The sequence below is a fragment of the Mus musculus genome, chromosome 4 (genome assembly GCF_000001635.26).
Source record: "Mus musculus strain C57BL/6J chromosome 4, GRCm38.p6 C57BL/6J".
Lineage (NCBI taxonomy): Eukaryota > Metazoa > Chordata > Mammalia > Rodentia > Muridae > Mus > Mus musculus.
The window spans coordinates 126,687,025-126,709,948 of NC_000070.6; the positions used below are offsets into that span (position 1 = coordinate 126,687,025).

The window sequence follows — 22,924 nt, forward strand, 5'->3', positions numbered from 1 at the left end:
CCAGGATATGAATTGTCTCCCACAGCAGCAGCTAACTTCACACGGCGGAACCTGGCTGACTGTCTTCGGAGTCGGGTAAGCAGCTTGCAGCCAGCCTTCAACAGCAGAAAGCTGTGCTTTCACATTCCTGTTTGACATGAACAGTAGTTTTGGCATTTTTGACTTTCCTCAACTCTTCTCATTGCTAATCATTCCCTTTTAGTCCCCTTGGGTATGTTTTCTCTTTGGGTATTGCTGCTTTTTACAATCTAAATCTGTCGCTTGGGAGGCTAATGAAGGCTAATAAACTCCAGGCTAGCCCGGGCTATTCAATGAAAATATGCCTCTGGTTTTTTGTTTTTGTTTTTTGTTTTTTAGATTTTTATTTATCTTATTATGTATGTAAGTACACTATTGATGTCTTCAGAAACACCAGAAGAGGGCATTTCATCCTATTACAGATGGTTGTGAGCCACCATGTGGGTGCTGGGATTTGAACTCAGGACCTCTAGAAGAGCAGTCAGTGCTCTTAACCACCAAGCTATCTCTACAGGCCAAATATGCCTTATTTTAAGAACAAAATTAAAAGTGTTTTAACATTTATTTTGCATGTGGTGTGGGGTGGGTATGGAGGTAGGAGAACAGTTACAAGAGCTGGTTCTCGCCATCCACTGTGGCCTGCAGGGACCAAGCTCAGGCGGGAGGCTTCGTGGCCTTTACTTGCTGAACTGTCTCTCTGGCCCAAAAGGAAGGTTTTTTTGTTTGTTTGTTTTTGTTTTTTAATTTTGTTTGTTGGGGTATACTAACATGAAGGACTGTGATAAACTACCCCCCTCCCAGAGACTTTTATTTTTTCTCAGCAATTTTAGGCTCACAGCAAAATTAAGAGAAAAATACAAATATTTTCCCCATATAAACTCAGCCCAGATACACATACATAGCATCCTGTATTATCAGCATCTACCAGAATGGTGTATTTCTACAATTAATGAACCTATATTGACAGCGTGGGTTTATAGTTTATATTAAGATTTACTCAAGAGGCATGCATTCTGTGAGTTTAGATAAATGTGTAAGGACCTAAATCCTTCTGTAGCATGTAGAATATTTTCACTGCCCTGAGCGTCCTCTGTGCCCCACCCATTCTCTTCATCTGCTGAACCCCTGGCAGCATCTAACGCTCTTACTGTTTGCATGGTTTCCCTTTCAGACTGTCATAGCATAGAGTTGGCTTCTTGGTGACATGATTTAAAGTTCCTTCACATAGGGCTGGAGAAGTGGCTCTGGTTAAGCACACTTGCTGCGTTGCAGAAGACTTGAGTTCAGTCCCTGGCGCCCATGGTACTCAGTTCACAGTAATCTGCACAGCTGCAGGGGATCTGATGCCGCTGGCTTCTTCAGGACCTGTACTCATGTACATGACCTACATGCAGGTGTATGCACAAATATCTTAAAATAGACTTCCTCCGTGTAACCCTGGCTGTCCTGGAACTTTGTCTGTAGACCAGGCTATCCTTGAACTGATAGAGATCTGCCTGTCTCTGCCTCCGTAGTGCTAGAATTAAAGGCTTGTACCACCACTACCCAGCTGGGTTATTTCTTTAGTACTGAGTTATATTCCTTTGTCTAAGTGTACTGCAGTTTATATATCCTTTTCCTACTGAAGGATATCTTAATTGCTTCTGGTTTGAGGCGGTTTATATATGGAATTTCTTTAGATGTGTTTGCAGCTTTTTTGGGTAAATTCTAAGGAGTATGATTGCTGGTTTTTATGGTAAGAATATGTTAAATTTTGTAAAGAAAGTACCAAACATTTTTGAAGTGTTTTTATTTTTGTTGAACTGTAGCTGAAGGTCCCTGCACGGTAATGGAGGTATATCTTTCTGTGACTGTTTAGCCAAAGTATGGGGAGTTATCTTTTTTATTCTAGTCTTGTATATTGTAGTGTTCTCTATCACATGTAAAAGGAGGCATCATTTATTTAAAGATTAAATGCTTAAAGATTGTGTAGAATGTACCAAGAAAGTTCACGTGATTGTCAAGGGTGTATGTTTTCCCTACGGGGGCTAAGTAAATAGTCTTACCATGTGACTTCACCCCATGTGCCTATTTATTCATCTATGATATCCAGATAACTTCCTAACCCCACAGGAGTGCCAGGAAAATGAATGTTTGTAAATCATAATATTTAGCATTCATATGACTTTTGCCCAAAGCATTCTGCTTAATAATTTAATCTACTCACTATTCCACTGAGACAAATTGTAGTTGATTCTCTTGCTGATTGAGTGAAAAGCATAAAGTGGCAGAGGGACTAGTTCAGGGCACATAGCAGGTCAGACAAAGCCATGGTAATTGGACCATGATTTGACTGTTTGCCTTAAGGTGGACTCTTTGATTCTTCAGTAGCAGTTTAGAAAATTAGTGCTCTTGGTGATTGGGGTTTCATCTGCCTTCTTAAACTTAGTCATGTGTCATCAGAACAAATGTGGGTATTAAGTTCTTTATAAACCTGCTTGCTATGGATTGTTTAGAAGACTTAGTTTTAAAGACGTGTTTGTGTTTCTGTGTATGAATGTGTGCATAGGAGTGCATGTGCCTAAGGAGACCAATGACATTGAATCACTCCAGAGCTGGCTATAAATATCAGGCTGTGAGCCACCTGATATTTATAAATATCAGCCATGTGTGACATGGATGTTGGGAGCAGTAAGGACTCTTAACCAATGAGCCACCTCTCCAGACCTACTGTAGATCTCTAAAGTACTTATTTCCCAGTGCCTAGTATTAGACCCCAAGCATCTCACTAAGGAGGATCTGTCCCACTGCTTGCTTTGATCACGTGCTTTGCAGTCTCAGTGATCTATAAACAATTTTTACTGTGTATCTTTTGCCTGCATGTATGTCTGTGTACTATGTTCATGCAAGTGATCATTATATTTGAGAAGAAATCAGAGACATAATGAATTGCAAGGTACAGACATATTTACATACATTATTTTGATCTGGGTGAAAAATTTGGGATCTTTTATTTAATCCTTGAGGGAGAATTGTGGGTCAAATACTAGATTTCCTACCACCCAGAAGTGCCTGAATTCTTGAAGGAGTGTGTGTGTGTGTGTGTGTCATGGCTCCCTTTGTAGAATGTTCCTCTGATTTACCAAGCAGAACTGGAATAAGAATTCCAGCTTTGGGCATAATAAAAGCTTTACCATTAAATGCTGCAGACATTAAGTGAATTAATCTCCTTTTAGAATTGAGATAAAGTGGAAATTTGCTTCATGCAAATGTAGTAGTGAATCTACCTAATCTTCTCCAGTGACAGAGATGTTTGATGTTTTGAACAAGTAAATGTCCTTTGCAGACAATGACTGGAGCTCTTAAGTGGTGATTGCCCCTGCCTTGTGCTGCTTTGGTCTTCTAGTTCCTTATCAAAGTAGATTGTAAAATAAGAATTTGTACTTTAGTTAGAGTTTTAGTTTTATGTATATGTGCGTGTGTGGGTGCACATGCTTCCACATGTGTGTAGGTACCTAGGGAGGTGGGGTTATCGTTACGGATGCTCATGAGCTGGGCAATGTGGGTGCTAAGAAGAGAACTCAGGTCCTCTGAAAGAGCAGCAAATGCTCTTAACTGCCGAGCCATCCCTCTAACCCCAGTACTTTATTTTATTCTAGAGAGAGAAATGATAATCGTTTTATGTATTCCTTATATAATGTCACTATGTTTGGTATATTTACATGGTAACATTGGTTGGCACATGATACATATTTTGGGTTAGCCAGATTTTTTTTTTTTTTTTTCGAGACAGGGTTTCTCTGTGTAGCCCTGGCTGTCCAACTCTGTAGACTAGGCTGGCCTTGAACTTAGAAATCCGCCTGCCTCTGCCTCCCAAGTGCTGGGATTAAAAGCGTGCACCACCACGCCCGGCTTGGTTGGCCAGATCTTATGTATATGAAATTTCATATAGATGTCTATAGCTGTGAGTGTGTGACTTCATTTACTCTATGTGTGTGCGCATGCCCATGCGCTCGCTTGGTTGCTTACTCATGCTTACTGGTGGTATCAGGTTGGAGGACATTTACTACAGAGTGCATAATCAATCTTATATGAAATGGAGGCAATTGGAATGTGGTTGAATAATGTTCAGACAATTGCTAGCTGTATGTATGTCTTTGAACAGGTTCTAAGCTCAACTTTCCTATTTACAAAATGATAGTACTTCATAGGATTATTATAAGGATTAAAACAGTCATGCAAAGCTCGTGGTACACTATATAAAACATGTAATGAATGGATTTTTTTGTTTTGTTCTTGTTTGGTTTAAGCAATTTAATGGCTATGTTATCTTTATAGGGAATTAATTGTTGAATTATTTTAATTGAACTGATAAGATACTAAAGTGGGGGCTATAGGAATTTATTAGTATTAATGGACAATGTAGAAATAATCTAACATTGAACATCTGTTTCATGTTAATATTTGTTCTAGATTTACTCAGTATGTGTGAACCACTAACTATAAAGGGTTATTTAAATTCCAATTAATTAACCCCTCCCTCCCATGCCATCTGCCACCATTATTGAACCTAGGACCTAATCAAATATTTCAATGCATTTTATTAAATAAGAAAGTCGAGGAAGATGTGTAATTGGTTTTGTTTTGTTTTGTTTTGAGTAAGAAAGTTACGTTTCTTAGTTTTGGGGTTTAATTAGCCATAGGCATGCTAACTACATGTTCTGTCACTGAGCCACTACACTCCAAGCACCAACATTTGTGTGTGTGCACATACATACCATGGCATAGCTGTGGAGCTCAGAGGGAACTCTGGGGAGTCAGTTCTTTAATCATTTAGGTCAGGGATTGAACTCAGACTATTAAGCTTGGTAGTGAACCACTTTAATCCCATTGAGTCATTTTGCCTACTGGCCCCACTGTGGCATTATTTATATGACTGTATTGTCTGATTCCCTTGAGCTCCTTGTCAGTGATGAGGTTGAGGTATGAGCCAGCCCGCTCTCGTGTCCTTGGGACTGTGGAGTTTTATGTTGAACCATCAGCAGGATGCTGGCTGGCCTCTGTAGTGTGGAGTCTTCCAGGCTTTACTACCGCCACTGAACGGTCAGTGCTTTCATAGAACGTTTTCTGACATAAGCCTTTGGGGGGGGGTACACACGCATGTGTGTTTCTCTCTCTCTCTCACTCACTCTCTCTCTTTCTCATGAATACTTAGCAAATAAACAATAAAAATAACGAAAAGTATCAAACTTGACATACTGGCTTTCAGCTCTAGTTCCATAAATTGCCATTGAATGTGTACCAGGAAAGCCTAGCGAGATTAAACTTCAGCTTGTTCATGCATATTGACTCTCCTTTCATCTTTCACATGTAGGAATTACATGTAAAAGTTTAACCTGAAAAAAGGGCTTCACCTTTCTTTTCCCCCTGTAGTTTAAAATCTAATAGTTAGAATCTGCCGTGGGAGGTTTAGACCTGCTCTACCTACTATGAGCCAGTTGAAAATGCTGAGAGAGCTGCAGCTGATTGGATCAGATCGCACATCTACAGGTCTAGTGGTAGGGAGTGTTGCTCAGCAATAGAGCATGAATTTACTTAGCTAAGCCCTAGGTTTAATCCTGGGTCCAAGAAAATAAACATAAAGATCTGATGTCAACACTTGATACAGTTTTTTCAGTGAAAGGAAAAGAAATGTAGGAAAGAAAATCTTTACTTTAGAATCTTGAAAATCTTTTACTTTAGAAGTGATCGCTGCTTATCTCTGCTCAGCATGTGAGTGTATTTGTTTTGGGTAAGGGGGTGGGCAGATACAGAGAGCTCCCTTCCAAGAATCCTGTTGCAGTGAGGCTTCTGCACTGAAGTTATTCTCTCCAGGCCTTATGTGGCTGGTGTAGAGACCATCTCCTGTTTATGGGTATCCTTGGGTCATGTGACCCAGGGAACAGCTGAACCAGGTGAAACCTTGACTTTGCAAGTCTTATCCTCTAAACCCAACCAAGCATTTGTTACATGTGATTAAAATATCACTAACAAGGGTAATTTCTCGTGCTTTTTTGGCAAATGTGTTTAGCAGGATGTGACATGACGAAGCACTGCCATTTCCTCTCTGTGCCATCTCCCTTGAGGCCTCATCTTCCCCGCTCGCCCCCATCTTGCCGTGCCCAGGCTTGCCTTCCAGCTCACCTGCTCCAGATGGGTGGCACAGTGGGAGGACACTGGCAAAGGCAGATGTGTTTATTTTCCAGAGACAAAATGTTGAGCTGTTGCAGATGGCAGTGCCTTGGAGCAAGTGGCAGCCTTTGACACCACTGCCACACAGCCTGGGCATCTTGACAGACAGAGCTGGCTTACTCTTGGTGATGGGGAAACTGAAGAGAAAAACAAAATTGAAGCTGTTAATCAATTCCTGGACTTTTGGTGCAAGTAGCAGTTTTCTGCTGGTGGGGAGTAGTTTTCTTCCCCCACAATTGCCTCAGTCAGCTAGTCGGCTAACTGGACTTTCATTGTGGGTCGGGAGTTAAGTGTGTTTGTGACATCGGTAGAACAGACTAAAAGCTGGAACAGGGCTCCATTTAGATAGGTATTCTAATTGTAACTGCAAAACATATCCCACATATCCACATATCCCAGGTCACAGCAGTCTCCTAGGATTGGGGACGGCTCCTGTCTGCCCCACTGGAGATGCTACCGTTCTATTTTTAGTGGTCATTTTGATTATTCAAAGGCCCAGGGACAGGTGTGCCTTGAAGTTGAGGTACCTTAATTAATATGATAACACTATGCTTATAGTGTTTTTTTACCAGAGTGAAAATTCTGACAGCTGTCCTTTTAAGTAGTTTGCTTATTTAGTCATTAGGGCTTGACTAAGTCCATTAAGACAAAGAGTGGTTGTTGAATCATTATGCCTACTGGCTCCTAAGGAAAAGAAAATGGCTTCAAAATGGCTTTGAAGCTACTGGCTTTATTTGAAAACCCTTTTCCCCACTTCTTTAAAAAAAAAAAAAAATTATGTGGTGTTTTTCCCAGCCCCAGTGCTGATAGAGTTAGGAGTTTGCAGGTGTAAAGTCCTCCCCTCCCCTTCCCCATCTCTCTCCAGGGGGCTGTATGTGAGAAGGTGTTGCTTTCTCACTCAGAGAGCATATATGTGCTACCCTGTTGGATGCCTGCTGTGAGCAGAGAGAACCCCTGTTCTGGCTGAAAGGGATAAGCCTATTGGATGGCTGGAGTTGTACAATCCCATAATGCCAACTTTTCACCTAAAATAACTTTCCTAAGCACAATGGAGGTGAAATAATATGGGTAATTGGTTTAAATTTATATTGTTTTAAAACATATGTCTTTAAAAATGATGTGGTTTCCTTTGGAGGTTTGCTGTAGGCTAGAGCAGCAGAGTGCAGCGTCTGCTTAGTAAGAGCAGTGTTTACCGCTAGAAATACCAATTTACCCTACCTTTTACGATCACTTTAAACCAGTGCCCTAGTCGGGGTAGGCACACTTGTGGGCAAACCCTAACACTCGGACAGGAACACAATAAGCCCCGGCTTTTTGGTGACTCTTTATCTTTGCAGAAGCACATAGTGTTATGAATGTAAGGACTGGTTCCAAAACCCTTTTTATTATCTGACAAAAAATGTATGTAAACAGTGAAAAAAGACTTTGAAGTAGAGGAAGAGTTTGCTTTTTTATTTCTTAACCTGGAAAGTAGTTACATGTGTATCTATTGTATGTATTAAGCTATACATGTATGTTTTATGTGTTTATATGTTATTCATAAAAGGATAATTTGTGAAAAGACAAAGGAAAGGCTAAACAAGGAAGCATAACATTTTTAAGTTAAAAATGAGAAGTTAACACTTTAGTAAATATAAATAACAGACTGGAAAGAAGAAAGGGAAGAGGCAGGTTATAATTCCTGTGTGCTAATTGCCTCTGTGTGTCTGTGTGTGTGTCTGTGTGTGTGTCTGTGTGTGTGTTAGGGAGCTGAGGATCAAAATTAGGGCCTGTGCTTGCTGGGCAGATGCTCACCACTGAGCTAAACCCCCAACCCCAATATAGTCATCTCTGAGTAACTGTAATGTAGTGCTAGAATCTCTTACTTCCCTTTCTGGTTCCCTTTGAATAGGGGTGGTTTTAGAGCCAAGATGCTCTTTAATCACTGGTAGTCGTTTGTCCAGCAGTTCTCCAGCCTGCACTGTCTTTGGGGCTGAGGAAACAGGTACAAAGTTGAGTATGTGCCTTCAGGTGGGGAAATGGAGAAGTGTAAAAGTCACTTGTACTGCAAAGTGAAAGTGTACCTGGGGTGTCTGGGAACAGAGCTAAGCTGTGTTTGAAAGACAGAAGGGAGACTGGAAGCACAGAGCAGGGTGTGTGAGAGCATGTTAGTGCTGCGGGTGTTCAGGGCAACAAGAGACACTTCTGATCCACTCACTCGTAATTCTCTCTGTTTTAAGTACTAGGGTTCAGGGTACAAATTAGTGTATTACTGATTTTTTTTAATGTAAATAGATGACACATTCTCTTAGTATATAAAAGTCTGTAGTTTGGTGAGTAAGGCTGAGTGGTTAAGGAGGACCCAGGTTTCAGTATCTGTATCACAGCTCACAAGCATCTGTAACCTAAGTTCCAGTGACTCTGATTCCCTTTGCTGGCCTCCTTGGGTACAGGCGTACATCCAGTATACATAAATACATGCCACAGACACAAAATAGGAATAAATAAATCTAAAAGCACAAAACAAAAAAGCAGTGGGGCCTTTCTGAAAAGCTGTTGGTTAGATTAATTGGCTGCTCTTTGGACTGTTTGAGGAAAGAATTGAGGTAATAGGGGAATTATGAGCCCACATATCCACTGTGGCTATAGCATACTTAAATTGGACATGAGGTGTTGATAGGGAACACTCTTCTCACAGAATGGTTCCTAAATAGTCTCTTTTCCTTAGGAATTCATCGTTACTTTCATTTACACTGTTCACATCTGAAAACACCTACAACCTTATATATTCTAAGTATTCTCTCCCAGGAGACCATACTGTCTGTTAACTCAGGGATCTGTTACACATTCAGCATTGCTGGATAATATGGACATGCTCAGTATAGACATCTAATGTGTGCCCAGTGTTGTGTGTGTCTGTGTGCAGCAAAGCATGGCTTCTGCATTTGGGTTTTAGGAACCACTTGAATATACGAGGAGCCCAGCATTTGTCCTAGAAACTACTGGTCCCTGAGAAAGGATCCAGGCAGCAGCTGCAGACGTTTGGTGATTTTGCCATTGCAGGGTCAGCAATTTTATTTTGATGTTATTTGGGAGAAAGCAGTATTTTTGATTAGCAAGTAAAATTAATGTAGAAAACAAATACTGTGTTAACTAGTTGGTATAATAAGGCATCTGTGCCATGTTGCATTTCAACTCATTAAATTTCTCAACTTCTAATTACAGTAAGGTTACAGCTTTTAATAGAATCAGCCAAACTTGAGCTTAGCAATGGCTTTAGAGAAATAAAATTGATAACATTTTGTATGGTAAACTTTAAAATCCAATTTTCTTAAAATAAACGTTGAAATTATATGCTACTTACTTAATTTCTTTTTTTTTTTAAACTCATACAATTCAGATTTATTTAGTACTTACTGTTCTCTTCTAGGAACTTTTAATGCAGGTAAGCACTGTGATTCTTCATGGCATGATTGTCATTTGAAGTGTATTGCTTCCTTTGTTCTTAGTGTAGCATAAACATTTATAGACATTGAGTTACTAGAGAGTAAACATAGGGCCTCATACATGCTAGGGAAAATTTGAACCACTGAGCTGTACCCGAAATGGTTTATGTCTTTTGGCTTGAGGCTGCTGTTGTTTCTTTCAAGACAGGATTTCTCTTTGTAGCCCTGGCTATCCTGGAACTTGCTGTGTAGACTAGGATGACCTCAAACGCAGAGACCCACCTGCCTCTGCCACCACCACCCAGCTGGTTTTAGTTTGTAAGATTTTTTGTTTTTAAATTTGTTTTATGTGTATGGCTAGTTTATTTTTATGTATTATGTATGTGTGCCACATGTATGCCTGCTCCCTGTGGAGGTCAGCAGCAGTTGTCAGATTCTGTGTAACTGGAATTACGAGTGATGTGAACAGCTGTGTGGCTGCTGTGAATTGAAATTGGGTCTTTTGCAAGAACGAGTGCTCTTAGTCATCTCTTCAGCCCCAGATTTAATTTATTTTAAATGTCTTTTAGACTTACTTATTTTAATTTAGTGTATATGAGTGTTTCGCCTGCATGTGTATCTGCATACCACATGTGTGCCTAGTTCCTGAAGAGGTCAGAGGAGGGCATCGGATCCTCTGGGATTGAGCCACCATGTTGGTGTTGGGATCAGACCTAGACCCTCTTTAAGAGCAACAGGTGTTCTTAACCACTGAACCACTTCCTGAGGCAAAATTTATATATTTTTAATTATGTGTATTGGGGGCAGGTACAGAGGAGTGTAAGTAGCCTTGGAGGCCAGAGATGCTGGATCCCCTGGAGCTAGAGTTATGAATAGTTGTGAGCGGTCACTGATGCTGGGAATTGACCTCTGAATTCATCTGTCTCTCTCCCGCTTCCCTCGCTCTTCTCTCTATTTAAAGAAAGGGTCCCTCTATAGTCCTGGTTGGCCAGGAACTCACTGTATTGTGTAGCCCAGGCTGGCCTCCAACTCACATAGATTCACCTGCATCTGCCTTCTGAGTGCTAGGGTTAAAGGTCATGTTCCACAACACCTAATACAATATGCACTCTTAACCACCAAGCCATCAATCCAGACCTGTGTTTTGTTTTGTTTTGCTTTGTTTTGGTTTCTCTTTTTTCTCCCTCCCTCCTTCCCCTCTTTCCTTCCTTCTTTTCTTTCTTCCCCCAAACAAGGTTTCTCTGTGTAGTTCTGGCTGTCCAAGCTGGCCTCAAACTCACAGAGATCCCCTTGCCTCTGCTTTCAAGTGCTGGGATTAAGGACATTCGCCACCATCACCCTAAATTTATGTGTATGTGATCATGTGGATAGAGGTCAAAAGACATTGACTGTCTTCCTCAGTGCTGTGTTTCCTGGTTTTGTTTGTTTGCTTGCCTCCTTGCTTGTTTTTAAAGGTAAAATCTTTCTAACTTGGGACTTAGCACATTCAGATAAACTGGCTGGCCATGGGCTTCATGGACTTCTGCTGCCCGCCTGAGTACTCCATATCTACTCCCATCCCCTTCGGCCACACGTTAGTCCTCAGTATCTGCCATCTAGACTACTAGGGAACATTCAAATGGTCCCTTTTATTTTATCCTAGTTCATCGTACATATAAATGTCAGTTACTATCCTAAAATAGTAAAATTTCACTTCTCCTCTGAGGTTACATACTATTGGTGTTTCTTCTTCTTCTTCTTCTTCTTCTTCTTCTTCTTCTTCTTCTTCTTCTTCTTCTTCTTCTTCTTCTTCTTCTTCTTCTTCTCCTCCTCCTCCTCCTCCTCCTCCTCCTCCTCCTCCTCCTCCTCCTCCTCCTCCTCCTCCTTTTCACAAAGATTTATTTATTTTATGTATATAGTACACTGTAGCTGTCTTCAGACACACCAGAAGAGGGCATTAGATTACATTACAGATGGTTGTGAGCCACCATGTGGTTGCTGGGATTTGAACTCAGAATCTCTGGAAGAACAGTCAGTGCTCTTAACTGCTGAGTTAAGCAGCTTAGGCTGGCCTTAAATGTAATGTTTATTAGGGTAACTGAATTCCTAGTACCCCTGCTTCCACTTCCCAGATGCTGCTACAGGCTTGCACCACCACACCTGGTTTCTCCTGAGCTAGGGATCAAATGAGACTTGTTGAATATCTTCTCGTTTCCTGTCTTGTAACTCCAGAGAACTTTTATAGGATTTGATTAAAGGTTTTATAAACTGTTTAATACTTAAAGTTAGAAGAGGTTGACTGTACACATGGTCTTGTTTGGATGTGTTGGCTCGTGCCTCTAATCTCAACACTTGGGAGGGCTGAGACAGAATTGCCACAAGTTCAAGGCAAACATGGGTTATTGAGACTCCTGTCTTATGGAAATGATTCTTAGGAGTAGAAGGCCATAATAGTTTAGATTAAGTAAAACTATTTAATCACAATAATTAGAAGTTGTTAAATTTTAAAATGTTTGGAGTGAATTTTATTCTAAATGTGGAAATCTGTAATTAGGGCTAGCAAGATAGTGCAGCAAGTAAAGATGCTTGCCGTCATGCCTTGGTGTGATTTCTGGAACTTAAATGGTATTAAGACATAATTAGACTCCCGCAGGTGTCCATGTGTGTACTGTGGCACACTCATGCACGGACAAATATTTTAAATCTGCTATTAAAATGGCAGAATTAGAATTTTTAAATTATTCTCTGAAACCACCCAGAGGTATAAATTCTGTTGACTATTGAGAACAAGCTCCTGATTCGAAGTTCAGAGCACTGGTGTGGAAAAATAATAATTGATTCGATCTGCTTAGTAATGAAGGTAAAAATAGATATCAGCAAAGCATTTGGTATCACAAGTATTTGCTAAACAACTCCTACAGATGCTTGGAAACTTTTAGAAGAATTACTGCTGTGACATCTCCTAAGATGATATTGGTCACAATTGAAATACAGAACAATAGGTGCTAGTATAAAAAATTGGGGAACATTTGAGTATGAAATTCACACCAAATATTGAATTTACCTAATTTACTGTTATTTCCATTTTGTGGAGGCAGAGTGGTTTCCTGGGAAAGCACATGGGGCTTAATACTTGGGAAGAATGACTCCAGGTCCTGACTGATGCTTGGGACCCATGTGCACTGCAGCCTCTTCTTTGAGCATTGAGCCGCACGTGTAAGAGGGATGCTGGAGAAGCTCGGTAAGCTCAGCTCTCCAAGTGTACAAACTACATTTCATGAGCTATCCTAGGATGAAAGATGGCCTCTTCAAGCATGGGCTGGCGAATCTCTGCTGAAGCGTGCATTTAGCATGCAGAAGACCCTGTGTTTAAGTCCTCCCACCACCTGCAAATAGTGGCCACAGTGTTCTTTTTTATATATATTGTCTGTTTAGAATATTTAGAAGTCCATTCATTACAATGCTCATCTCACTTGTCCCATGGTGGTTTAGTATCTACTTCCACCTTACTGACCCACCAGGCATAGAAGTAGACGAATTCCCACACTGCTTAGATTGGCCCCAAAGAAACTGCATCGTTCTTCAAGTCCCTCAGTCATAGTAATGTCATCCCATTCAATTAGAGGTGGCAGAGGCTGGCCTGGCTCCAAAAGAAGACTGTCAATTCCTCTCCCTGTCTGTGTCCACGCTCGGCAGGATGCTTCCTCACGCCCACCTCTCTCCCCCTTGCTGTGACTTTGGCTTCCGCCAGATGTCACACCGCTGCTTGTCACCGCCCAGACTCTGTAGTCGCTGATTTTGTTGTTTCAGTGTGTTTGTCACAACTGTTCTCCTTAGCTGTAAAATTTATGGAATTTCAAGCACTTGTTAATCACTACAGTGTTTCTTTTTCCTGATAGAGGAAACAGACAAGGAGTCGTATGCACAAAAGTTAGAAGGAAGGGAATGGTCCATCTAATTTAAGCAAGTCTCTGTGTATGATACACACTCTCCACTTCCAAAAGTGTAAGAATCTCAGGAGAATGGAGCTTGGCTCTGTAGTTCTCGGGTGCGGAGACACTTCTGCAGGAAGAAGTACATAAAAGATCCACTTTATGGATGAGACCCAGTTCAATGTTACCCCCTTGGCAACCATAAGAAAGTAGAGAATTCTCTGTGATAGCATCTTCTGGATTTTTGTATTATCTAGTCAAAGCTTAAAAATGAGCAGGTGGGGTTATTTAGGTTTTGATATTACTGCATATAGGCATTACACTGGGTGCTTCACATGTATTTAAGCCTCAGGAAAATTTAAAATGGCCTGGATCTCTTCACTTGGTAAATAAGCTCATGTCTGACCACACCCCCACACACCTCAACACATGCACCTGGAATAAGGGGTTTGTTTGTTCTTTTGTTTTTTGTTTTTGGGGGGGGGTTTGGTTTGGTTTGGTTTGGTTTTGGGGTTTTTTGTTGTTGTTTTTGAAGACAGAGTTTCTCTGTGTATCCCTGGTTGTCCTGAAACTCACTCTGTAGATCAGACTGGCTTCAAATTCAAGAGATCTGCCTGCCTCCGCCTCCGCCTCCGCCTCTGCCTCCGAGTGCTGGGACTACAGGTGTAGAACACTACCTCCTGGCCCAGAGGCAAAATTTTTTAGTTGAGTATGATGATGCATGTCCATAATCCCCACACTGGAGAGATGAGACAATGTTTACAAGTTCAAGACCAGCCTAATCTACCGGGTGAGTTTCAGACCAGCCAGGGCTATATAATAAGATCCTCCTGTCTCTACCAGCTTCCCAAAAAGAGAAAGGCAGAATTGTTGCAATATCTTAGTCCAGAGGCTAAAAGCTATTTTTAAGTCCCCAGAATGATTTATTTGATTTTTTTTTCCTTTATATATTATACACAATTTTAAAACCAAACATGTTGGTATTTATAAACTGTTGGTGGTGATTCTCGGGCTATTATTAAGGAGTGTGGATTCATTTACAAGATGGACAGTTGAATATTTGCATTGTTTAAAATATATACAACATTCCATCTCAGCCTTGGCTATAGAACATGGCTAGTGGTCTAATGCACAGGTCTTTACTGGCAGACAGACCTCTTAACTTTGTCTTATGTCTTTGACAGAATAGAGGTTACTTGCTAAATTGTTATTGGTGTTTGCACTTCTCAATAGTTAGGCTGATTCTTCCATGTGATACTGTGCACGGAAAAGTACATAAGCTAGAGAGTAATGCTTAGGATAGACACGTCTGCAAGAGACAGCATGGAAATGCTTAATATGTGTCGACTAGGTTTCCAAATAACAGGTCACATTTTTTTCTGGGGACCTAGGGGAGACTGACCATAACACTGTAAGTAAGATAACACTCTGTCTAATATCGCTGTCAACCTTAGGGCGTGGGTAAGGAATCCGAACGTAAAGGCTAAGAAACTTTGTGTTTGTTTGTTTTTTCATGACAAGGTTTCTCTGTGTAACTCTGGCTGTCCTGGAACTCACTCTGTAAACCAGGCTGGCCTCGAACTCATAGATCGTTTTCCTACCTCTGCCTCCCGAGTGCTGACCCTGAGGTGTGTACCACCACGGTCTGCTGAGACAATGAAACTTCATTTACTGCTTTACCTGCATGTTCCAGGTAACGTGCTGGGCACTTTGAGGAAACATCTCTCTGAATCCTTTTATAAAGATACATCCTGGAAGGAATTTACCTTGTGCCAGGAGTGCTTGGGCTTCCTAATTACTTTTAATTTCATCGATTAGTTTATTTCCTTGATAGTAATATCTACCACTTATCAGGCCTGTCCCTGTGCTTTAGATACTTGTCAAGCATTATCTCTGACCCTTCACTGCAGCCCTTTTGTACTAGGCCTTATTTTAGTTGAGCTTCTAGAATTCAGACTTTTCCTAAAGTAACATATTAATAGAACCAGAATTCAAACTCATGTCCAGGACTTTGTTACATGGCTTGTTCCTTCCTGAGTTGTTTTTATGCTATTAGTTTCCTCTTTATTTATTACATAATGTCTAACTTGCTTCCTAAGCTTTTTATCCTTAGCAACTCATGTCTGGAGGGAAGTTGGAAAGAGGCAACAGATCTGCTTGCTTATGGAGATGCAGACATTTGACTTGAACTTGAAACACTTCTCAGAAATGGGGCTTTGGGGACTGGAGCACTGTTTTTGGCAGAGGACCTGGTTCAGCTCCCAGCACCCACATGGCAGCTCACAACTGTAGCTCCACTTCCAATGGATCCAATACCCCTTCTGACCACTGAGGGCTCTTGTCTACATGTGCTGCACACACATACACTCAGACGTATACACATATATTTAAAATAAATATTTTTAAAAGAAAAAGTAGTGTCTATCACATCTTTGCTTTGATTTAGTTGTTAATGTTTGCTTGTAATATTAAGCATTAACCATACATAATAAATAAAGCGTGCGATGTTTTCTCTGGTGTATGAGGACTCACTCATTTAACAAATGTTTATTAGCTACAGGCTGTGTACCTGTCTGTCATTGAACAAGACAGAAGTACTCCTGCCTTCATAGAGTTTATAATACATAAAATATTTGTGAATAGGTGAATTGTATACTGTTTCACTCATCACACCACAAGAAGTCACGCTTGTGTAAGTTGTTGAATACAAGAACTATAGAAACTTAGAGCTATTAACTTTTGTGTAGAACCATTCAGAATAGCACACAAATGAATTACTTAGAATTGATCTAACTTCAGGAAAACAGTGACAACATACAAAAATTTGTTTGAAAGTTAAAGAAAAAACTAAGAAACTAGATAAGTCAAAAAGTCTTAGCTGGAGCTTTGTCAGAGTTTCTGAAAGTGCAGTTGTCACACAGATGTATTGACTTAATTAGTCGATAACACCGCTCAGTTATGCTTCAGCATCTCACACATGCACAAGTTGGTAACTCGAAGTCACACAATATTTGTGAGTTATCTTCTATACCACAAGTTTTAGTGTCTGACTACCAACTTCTCTGAGTGTATATAAGATGCTTAAGCATAAATAAATTATATTATGTAGCTCAAGTGAGAAACACAGTTGCTTCCGAACTTGTGTTTGCATGGGGTTTCTTATAAAATCTTCTGGTGATATGGATTCCTAATATACCATACAACTTTGTAAAACTGTTTTGGTTAATTGTCCTAAGGGTATTCTAGCTGCATGGAGTTGGGAAGAGTGAGCTATATATATACTTGGAGAAAAGATTAAACTTACTCTGTGATAGGTAAGAAGTTTATCATGCCAGGTGGCAGAAGCAGGCAGATCTTTGTGAGTTCAAGGCCAGCCTGGTCTACAGAATGTGTTCCAGGACAGCTAAAGCTACACAGAGAAACCCTGTCTGGGAACACCCCAAAAGAAAAAGAAAAGAAAGAAATTGTATCATACATGCTCTTGGAGAAGAATGCTAATTGAAGACACTTGGCTATTCTTTATCTCCCTATCCCCAATTTGTCTCCTAATTTTAACTATAAGAACATCACAATATTCTATGTCTGTGAGAATTTGTAGTACTGTTCTCACACTTTATATATGTTTTTATTTTTATCTTTAGCTAACTTAAGCAGAGCTTTTGTTGTTCAAAGTATGAGTTACATAGAAAGGTTAGGATGTAGCTAACATTCTAGAGATGTGGGTAACAGTTCCTGAGCACAGTCAAGTACAGCACACTGACTGGGAATGTGGTGGGCCAGTAGCTCTTCTCCCAGAACTCCTCACTATTAGTGGCTAAGTCTTATTTTTGTGAGCTGTCTACTATTTTATTCGATGGATAGGCACCTGTTTGGAAGTTGGAGCTCATGTAATTTTCAAGGGACATTAGCAACTTCCTACTTAGTAGAACAACTGGGCTAGTAGGATTCCAGTAGGGTTATTCATTTGCTCTACCACGAGTGTCTTCAAGCCACCAGGCGCCCTTATTGGTCAGTGTGCAAAGAATGTGTAGTGTCCCTTTTGGATCCATTGCTTGTTCCAAAATCATGTTTCATGGTATTTCATTTTATTGAACACAGGCATATGTATGGGGAGAGGCACAAACCACAGACAAGGCTTCATTGATGCCACTGAAGCAGACACACGAACAAACAAAAAGAAAACCCACAAAATGGGATTCCCACCACTAGTGCCTGGAGCGTAGACAGGGTGAATTTAATATGGCAAGTACTCAGCTGATACAGAAAAAGTAATCCTTTGGAAATGAAAGCAAGGCAGACTTAGTCAAGACTCACTGTAATAACTTGTGGTTTTACACTTGGAGGTAATATGAAGACAAATACTAATGCAAGTCACAGCCATTTTTTAATGTTTCATTGATGAAAAGTAGATTTTATTCATCTTAAAGGAGTCTTGTTATATTAGAAAGGTGTTGGGCTAATGGGATGGATGGCTCAGTAGGAAAAGGTGCTTGCTGACAAGCCTGATAACCTTAGCTCAATCCCAAAACCCACATGGTGGAGGGAGAAAGCCAACCCCACAGAGTTGTCCTCCAACCTTTACTGACACGAAAATACAATAAGTAAGTGGAGTTTTCCAAAAAGAAAAGAAAAATGTTTTACATGCTCACATATATATGATAAATAAATGCAGTTTGTGACTTCAGCTTAAATATTTGAGACCGTTTGATACCTTGTTTTGTGATCAAGGCTTTATGTGGTATGAGATGTTTGTTTTTGTTTTGTTTTTGTTTGTGAGCTATGCCTCACTCTGTTGCCCTGACTGGCTTCAGTCCTGAACTCCTGGACTCATTAGCTTGCTTATTTTGAATGACATGATTGGACTCAGTCTCTGGCCTGACACATAATTGTGTTTGTTGGTCTCTTTTGTTGTTGTTGTTGTTGTTGTCGTTATAGTTTTAGTTGTAGTTGTTTGAAATAGCGTCTCAATTTGTAGCTTTGACTTATCTGGAACTTACAGAGATCTGCCTGCCTTTGCCTCCCAAGTGCTGGGATTGAAGTATAGGCCATTATTCCAGGTTCTCGGTTTCAATGAATGAAACCAAGTAAAGAATGACCCAGGAACATCTAAGCCTTTGAAGTGGTTTTATATCAGGCTCTTAACACCCCCTCTGCGCGCGTGGGGGGGGGGGGAGAGAAGGAGGGAGGGAGGGAGGAAGGGAGGGAGGGAGGGAGGGAGGGAGGGAGGGAGGGGAAGGTTTTAGGCCTGGCTGTAAGTCAAGCCCCCTTACCTGCTGAGCCTTGTCAACTCTCCATACCAGGTTCTTTTTCCATAGGCTTTAAGTAGAAACAAAAAAGCTTTTTGTTTTACCTCTGACAATACTAGAAGTCCTCCAGATAGGTGTTTATTTTTATTTCCACTGTGATTTAGTCAATGTTCTTATTTGTCAAGAGCTCTCATCCCCACTTTGCTGTGTGCTTCCTTTGCAGACCCCATATCATGTGAACCTCCTCCTGGCTGGCTATGACGAGCATGAAGGGCCAGCCCTTTACTACATGGACTACCTGGCAGCCTTGGCTAAGGCTCCTTTTGCAGCTCATGGCTATGGTGCCTTTCTGACTCTCAGCATCCTTGACCGATACTACACACCTAGTAAGTACTAGCACTCTAGGGAGAGAGCAGTGCACAGCTGTGCCCTTAGCTTTCTCAGTCTTGGAGTTGGCTGGCTATGCCCTAGGTAGAGGACAGCTCCTCTCTAGAAGCTGTTCTCTCTTTTGTGGATCAATGCAGTCTTCAAAAACCTTATTGATAAAAGTCTTCCCGACCACCAAAATAAGATACTCCTGTGTCTGGTGCTGGGTTTTGCCGTGCTGAAGTTAGATGCTGGAGTGGATGTCAGCGTGAGTGAGAGCTCTTCTGTCCGGTTCTCTAGCTTCACTCTCGTTCATTCTCCTCCCTAGGTGATTGTTAACATCTCAGCTGTAGAAAGTGAGCCAAGCAGTTTATGTTTTGAACTTGTGAGGACTTCTTTGTTTAAACAAAGCTTTTGAAGGCCATTCTTACCTGCATATAAAATTGTTTCTTCCCTTGTATCTAAACTGATAGCTTGACAAAACTTGGGATAAGCAGTGTTTTTGTGCTGAGTTCTGTCTTCTGACACGAATCTCATGCTCTCTGTAGCCACTGTGGACAGAGAGGACTTGAATCCAGCTGTCACAGGCTAGGACTGCAGCAGTTAACCACTCTCTCCTTACGCTCCCATCTCCCTGTCAGCAGCATGACAACTGGCACAGTTTTTTCTTTTTGATGCTGCCCTCATACTCGACCTCAGCCATGCTAGAGCTCCAGGCCACGTCCTGAAAAGAATTAGCCTGGCCTCCTGGTGACTGTCTCCTGATTTGGCATCTGTCAGTAATACAGCTGATTCCCCCACCAAAATAACCAGCAGCCACCCTTGAAGCCTAATGCATAATATGTCATCCCAGTTAGCCATGCCTACCAACAATCCCTTTGGATCCCGTCTAGAAGCCCCAAGCCCATCCTCTAATTGTCTTCCCATTGTTAAGCTGAGACCCAGCTGGGAGAGTAAGGATGGAACTCGAGCCTTGCCCCTCTCCCTGACTTGCAGCTGGCAAAGGCAGATGGAATTGATTTAAGCCCTGGACTAAAGGATTGGTGAGGGTGAGCCATGAAAAAGAGGGGCTGGCTGCTGGACTTCTTCAGAGGCAGGTCCAGGCCGGGAGACAGAATTCCGTCATGCTTACCCTCCTCTGTAGCAAATCAATTCGTAATGGCTCTTGACCGTGGGAGCACTGGGTCTGGGGCGCCCTCCTCTGCATGTGGAGTAAGACTGTCGTAGGCTAGAAGGCTGGACACGTTTTGTCTTTTCCAATTGTGTGGCCCCCCGACCTGAGGAAGCTGAAACAAGCTGTTGAGTGCAGGACACAGACAGCCTTCAGTGCTCAGCCTCTGTTTTCTCTTTCAGCCATCTCACGTGAGAGGGCAGTGGAGCTTCTTAGGAAGTGTCTGGAGGAGGTGAGTAGCTCCCAGGGCATCCTGGAGGAACGGCTTCTCTCAGTCTGAAGCATCGTTCCTGATCTTGGCTGCTTTTTTCTGCTCCTTGCCAGCAGGTAGTAATAAGACCCTCTGACCAAATGTGAACTTGCTACCAGTGATGGAGGCTGATGTGGGTGATGGGCTTATTCTCTCATGGGTCACTGCCTCATTAATGGCAGGTTTACAATTTAATTACAATTAAATTAAGTTAATTACAGCTCATTTCTGGATCATCCAGACTAGTGATTCTTAAAATTCACTGTAGGTAAGAATTATCTTGGGGCACCTTTCCTTTTCCCTGGTCGGCCCCAGCACCCAGTTCTGAATCTTCTGTAGTTGGTGGAGACTGAGTCTCTGGTTTTAACTGGCAACCAAGTGATTTTAATACTGGTGCTGATCAGGCCTTTGCCGTAAGAGAGAGGCCGTCTGGATGTCAGACACTCCCTACTGTGCCGCCTAGAAACTCTGCTCCTTTAACTGTGCATTTGGATGACCCTGGAAAGCACCTGGGAAGTTTTGGGTCAGAGGTAGAGAAAAATCTTTTGTTTGGGGAGGCCAAGAACCCCAAATCTGATGGTTGCAGTAAGAGTGTAAGGATATAGGATAAAGTGGCCAAAACTCGCCTTGTTGTTAGACCTTGTCATTCTTTTATTTTTCTCATAGCTTAAGAATGGGAATGAAGTAAGTGTCCAGTGAGAGCAGGGGAGATGATGGGTGTCAGTCTGTGTGTTTCTTAGCCATTCAGCTGAGAAACAGTATTACCCATAAATATTCTAAGGGGTAGCCGGGAAGAAGACACTATAATATCAGGTGGTCTTGAAATTTTATTTCCCTTAGATCTTAAAAAAAAATTAGAGTCAGGCATGGAAGTACATGCCTTTAGTCCCAGCAGTCAAAAATCCCAGAGGCGTGTGGGTGAATTTTTCTGTGTTGGAGACCGACTTGGTATACATAGCAAGTATCAGGCCAACCAAGGCTACAAGTGAGTCCTTGTCTTTAAAAAAAAAAAAACATTTTTAAAGGAAACCGTTGTTTGCTTATTGTCACCCTTTCTTGAACTTTGACCTTGATTCTAGATATGAGCCGACAGCCAGAGAGAACTGTGGAAATGAAATAGACTGTTATTGCCTGGTCCTCGGCCGCAGAGGAGATGGACATTAGGGCGGGCGGTCAGAAGCCTGAGGTCATTTCCAAATAGTCTCCCAAGGAAGTAGATGGAGAGCCGATGTCTTCTGGAGGCTCTTAGAGAGGTGTTTAGCAAGGACAGCCACAGAAGTGAAGATTTCTGAGCTGCACTTCTCAGTAGTCAGCTTCCATGGGTGTAGACTGTTCCTCTAGAGCAGCCTTTACCTGGACTGGGAGGGCCAGGATTCTGTGGACAGCATCCCAGCATCCCTGCAGCTACACACACTCCCTTATATAGCTCTTCTCACACAGGGAAATGACTACATAAACTGTTGAGACCTAAGATAGCCAGCCCGTGTGGGTCCAGACTTGGTTCTTTGTTCCTTGCTAGCCGCTACCTGAAGACTTTTTAAAGAGGCAAGTGTGTCCTTGTAAGCTGATTGGTGTCAGGCTGTGGGGGTGAACATTGGATTGTCTTGTGCACCAGCTGACTGACCAGAGTCAGGCTCACAGCTACCATTTCACAGAACTTGGTCACTACCTTCCAGTCAGCCTCCAGCTACTTTCTAGACACTCTTCCATGGCATAGTACCAGCTGCCCCTAGTAGAATATTGGTTTGGTTTCACAAAGAGAGGTTTTACACTTGACATTTTCTCTTAGAACAGAACCTGCCACATGGTTAGTATTCAGTAAATGTTTGCTGACAGATTTCTTTCATGTCCCTGCAGCTCCAGAAGCGCTTCATCTTGAATCTGCCCACCTTCAGTGTCCGGGTCATTGACAAAGATGGCATCCACAATCTGGAGAACATTGCCTTCCCTAAGCGGGACTCCTAACGTCACGTCCTTCCCTCCCACTCACCAGGGAACTTTTTTGATGGGCTCATTTTTTTTTTTTCTACTCTTTTGACGTTCACTCTTGATAGATGGTTAATTCAAAATAAAGCTGAATATAGCTAAATTGATCTTTCTGGGTTTGGCCTTAGTTTACCCAACATCACAGTACAGAGTCACTGAAATGATGGTTGTGGTCTTGCCAGGATGCTCGCTCCTGTCTCCTAATGATCTACGTGGCTCTGCCAGCTCAGAGCCCCTCATTTTGCTCACTGTCCAGCTTCTTCCCTCCGGCTCTTTCAGTCCCTTGCTTTTTATCTAAAGCTATGGATCTTTTTGCCTTTAATCTTTTTTGTTGGCCAGAC

The 22,924-nt window shown here is 41.7% G+C and overlaps 1 protein-coding gene across 2 annotated transcripts in view; it reads left to right on the forward strand.

Moving 5' to 3' along the window:
• Nucleotides 1–22,691, forward strand: part of Psmb2 (proteasome (prosome, macropain) subunit, beta type 2) — a 32,079-nt gene extending 9,388 nt beyond the window's left edge. Inside the window, exons 2-5 of one of the 2 annotated variants that reach the window (XM_006503117.4) lie at nucleotides 5–75; nucleotides 19,034–19,196; nucleotides 20,530–20,579; nucleotides 22,455–22,690. In XM_006503117.4, coding sequence (XP_006503180.1) covers nucleotides 5–75; nucleotides 19,034–19,196; nucleotides 20,530–20,579; nucleotides 22,455–22,562 — 392 coding nt within the window. In that variant the 3' untranslated portion in view covers nucleotides 22,563–22,690. Of the gene's footprint in view, nucleotides 1–4; nucleotides 76–19,033; nucleotides 19,197–20,529; nucleotides 20,580–22,454 lie in introns of both variants that reach the window. The other variant, NM_011970.4, reaches the window with a different exon arrangement.
• The last annotated feature ends 233 nt before the right edge of the window (nucleotides 22,692–22,924 follow it).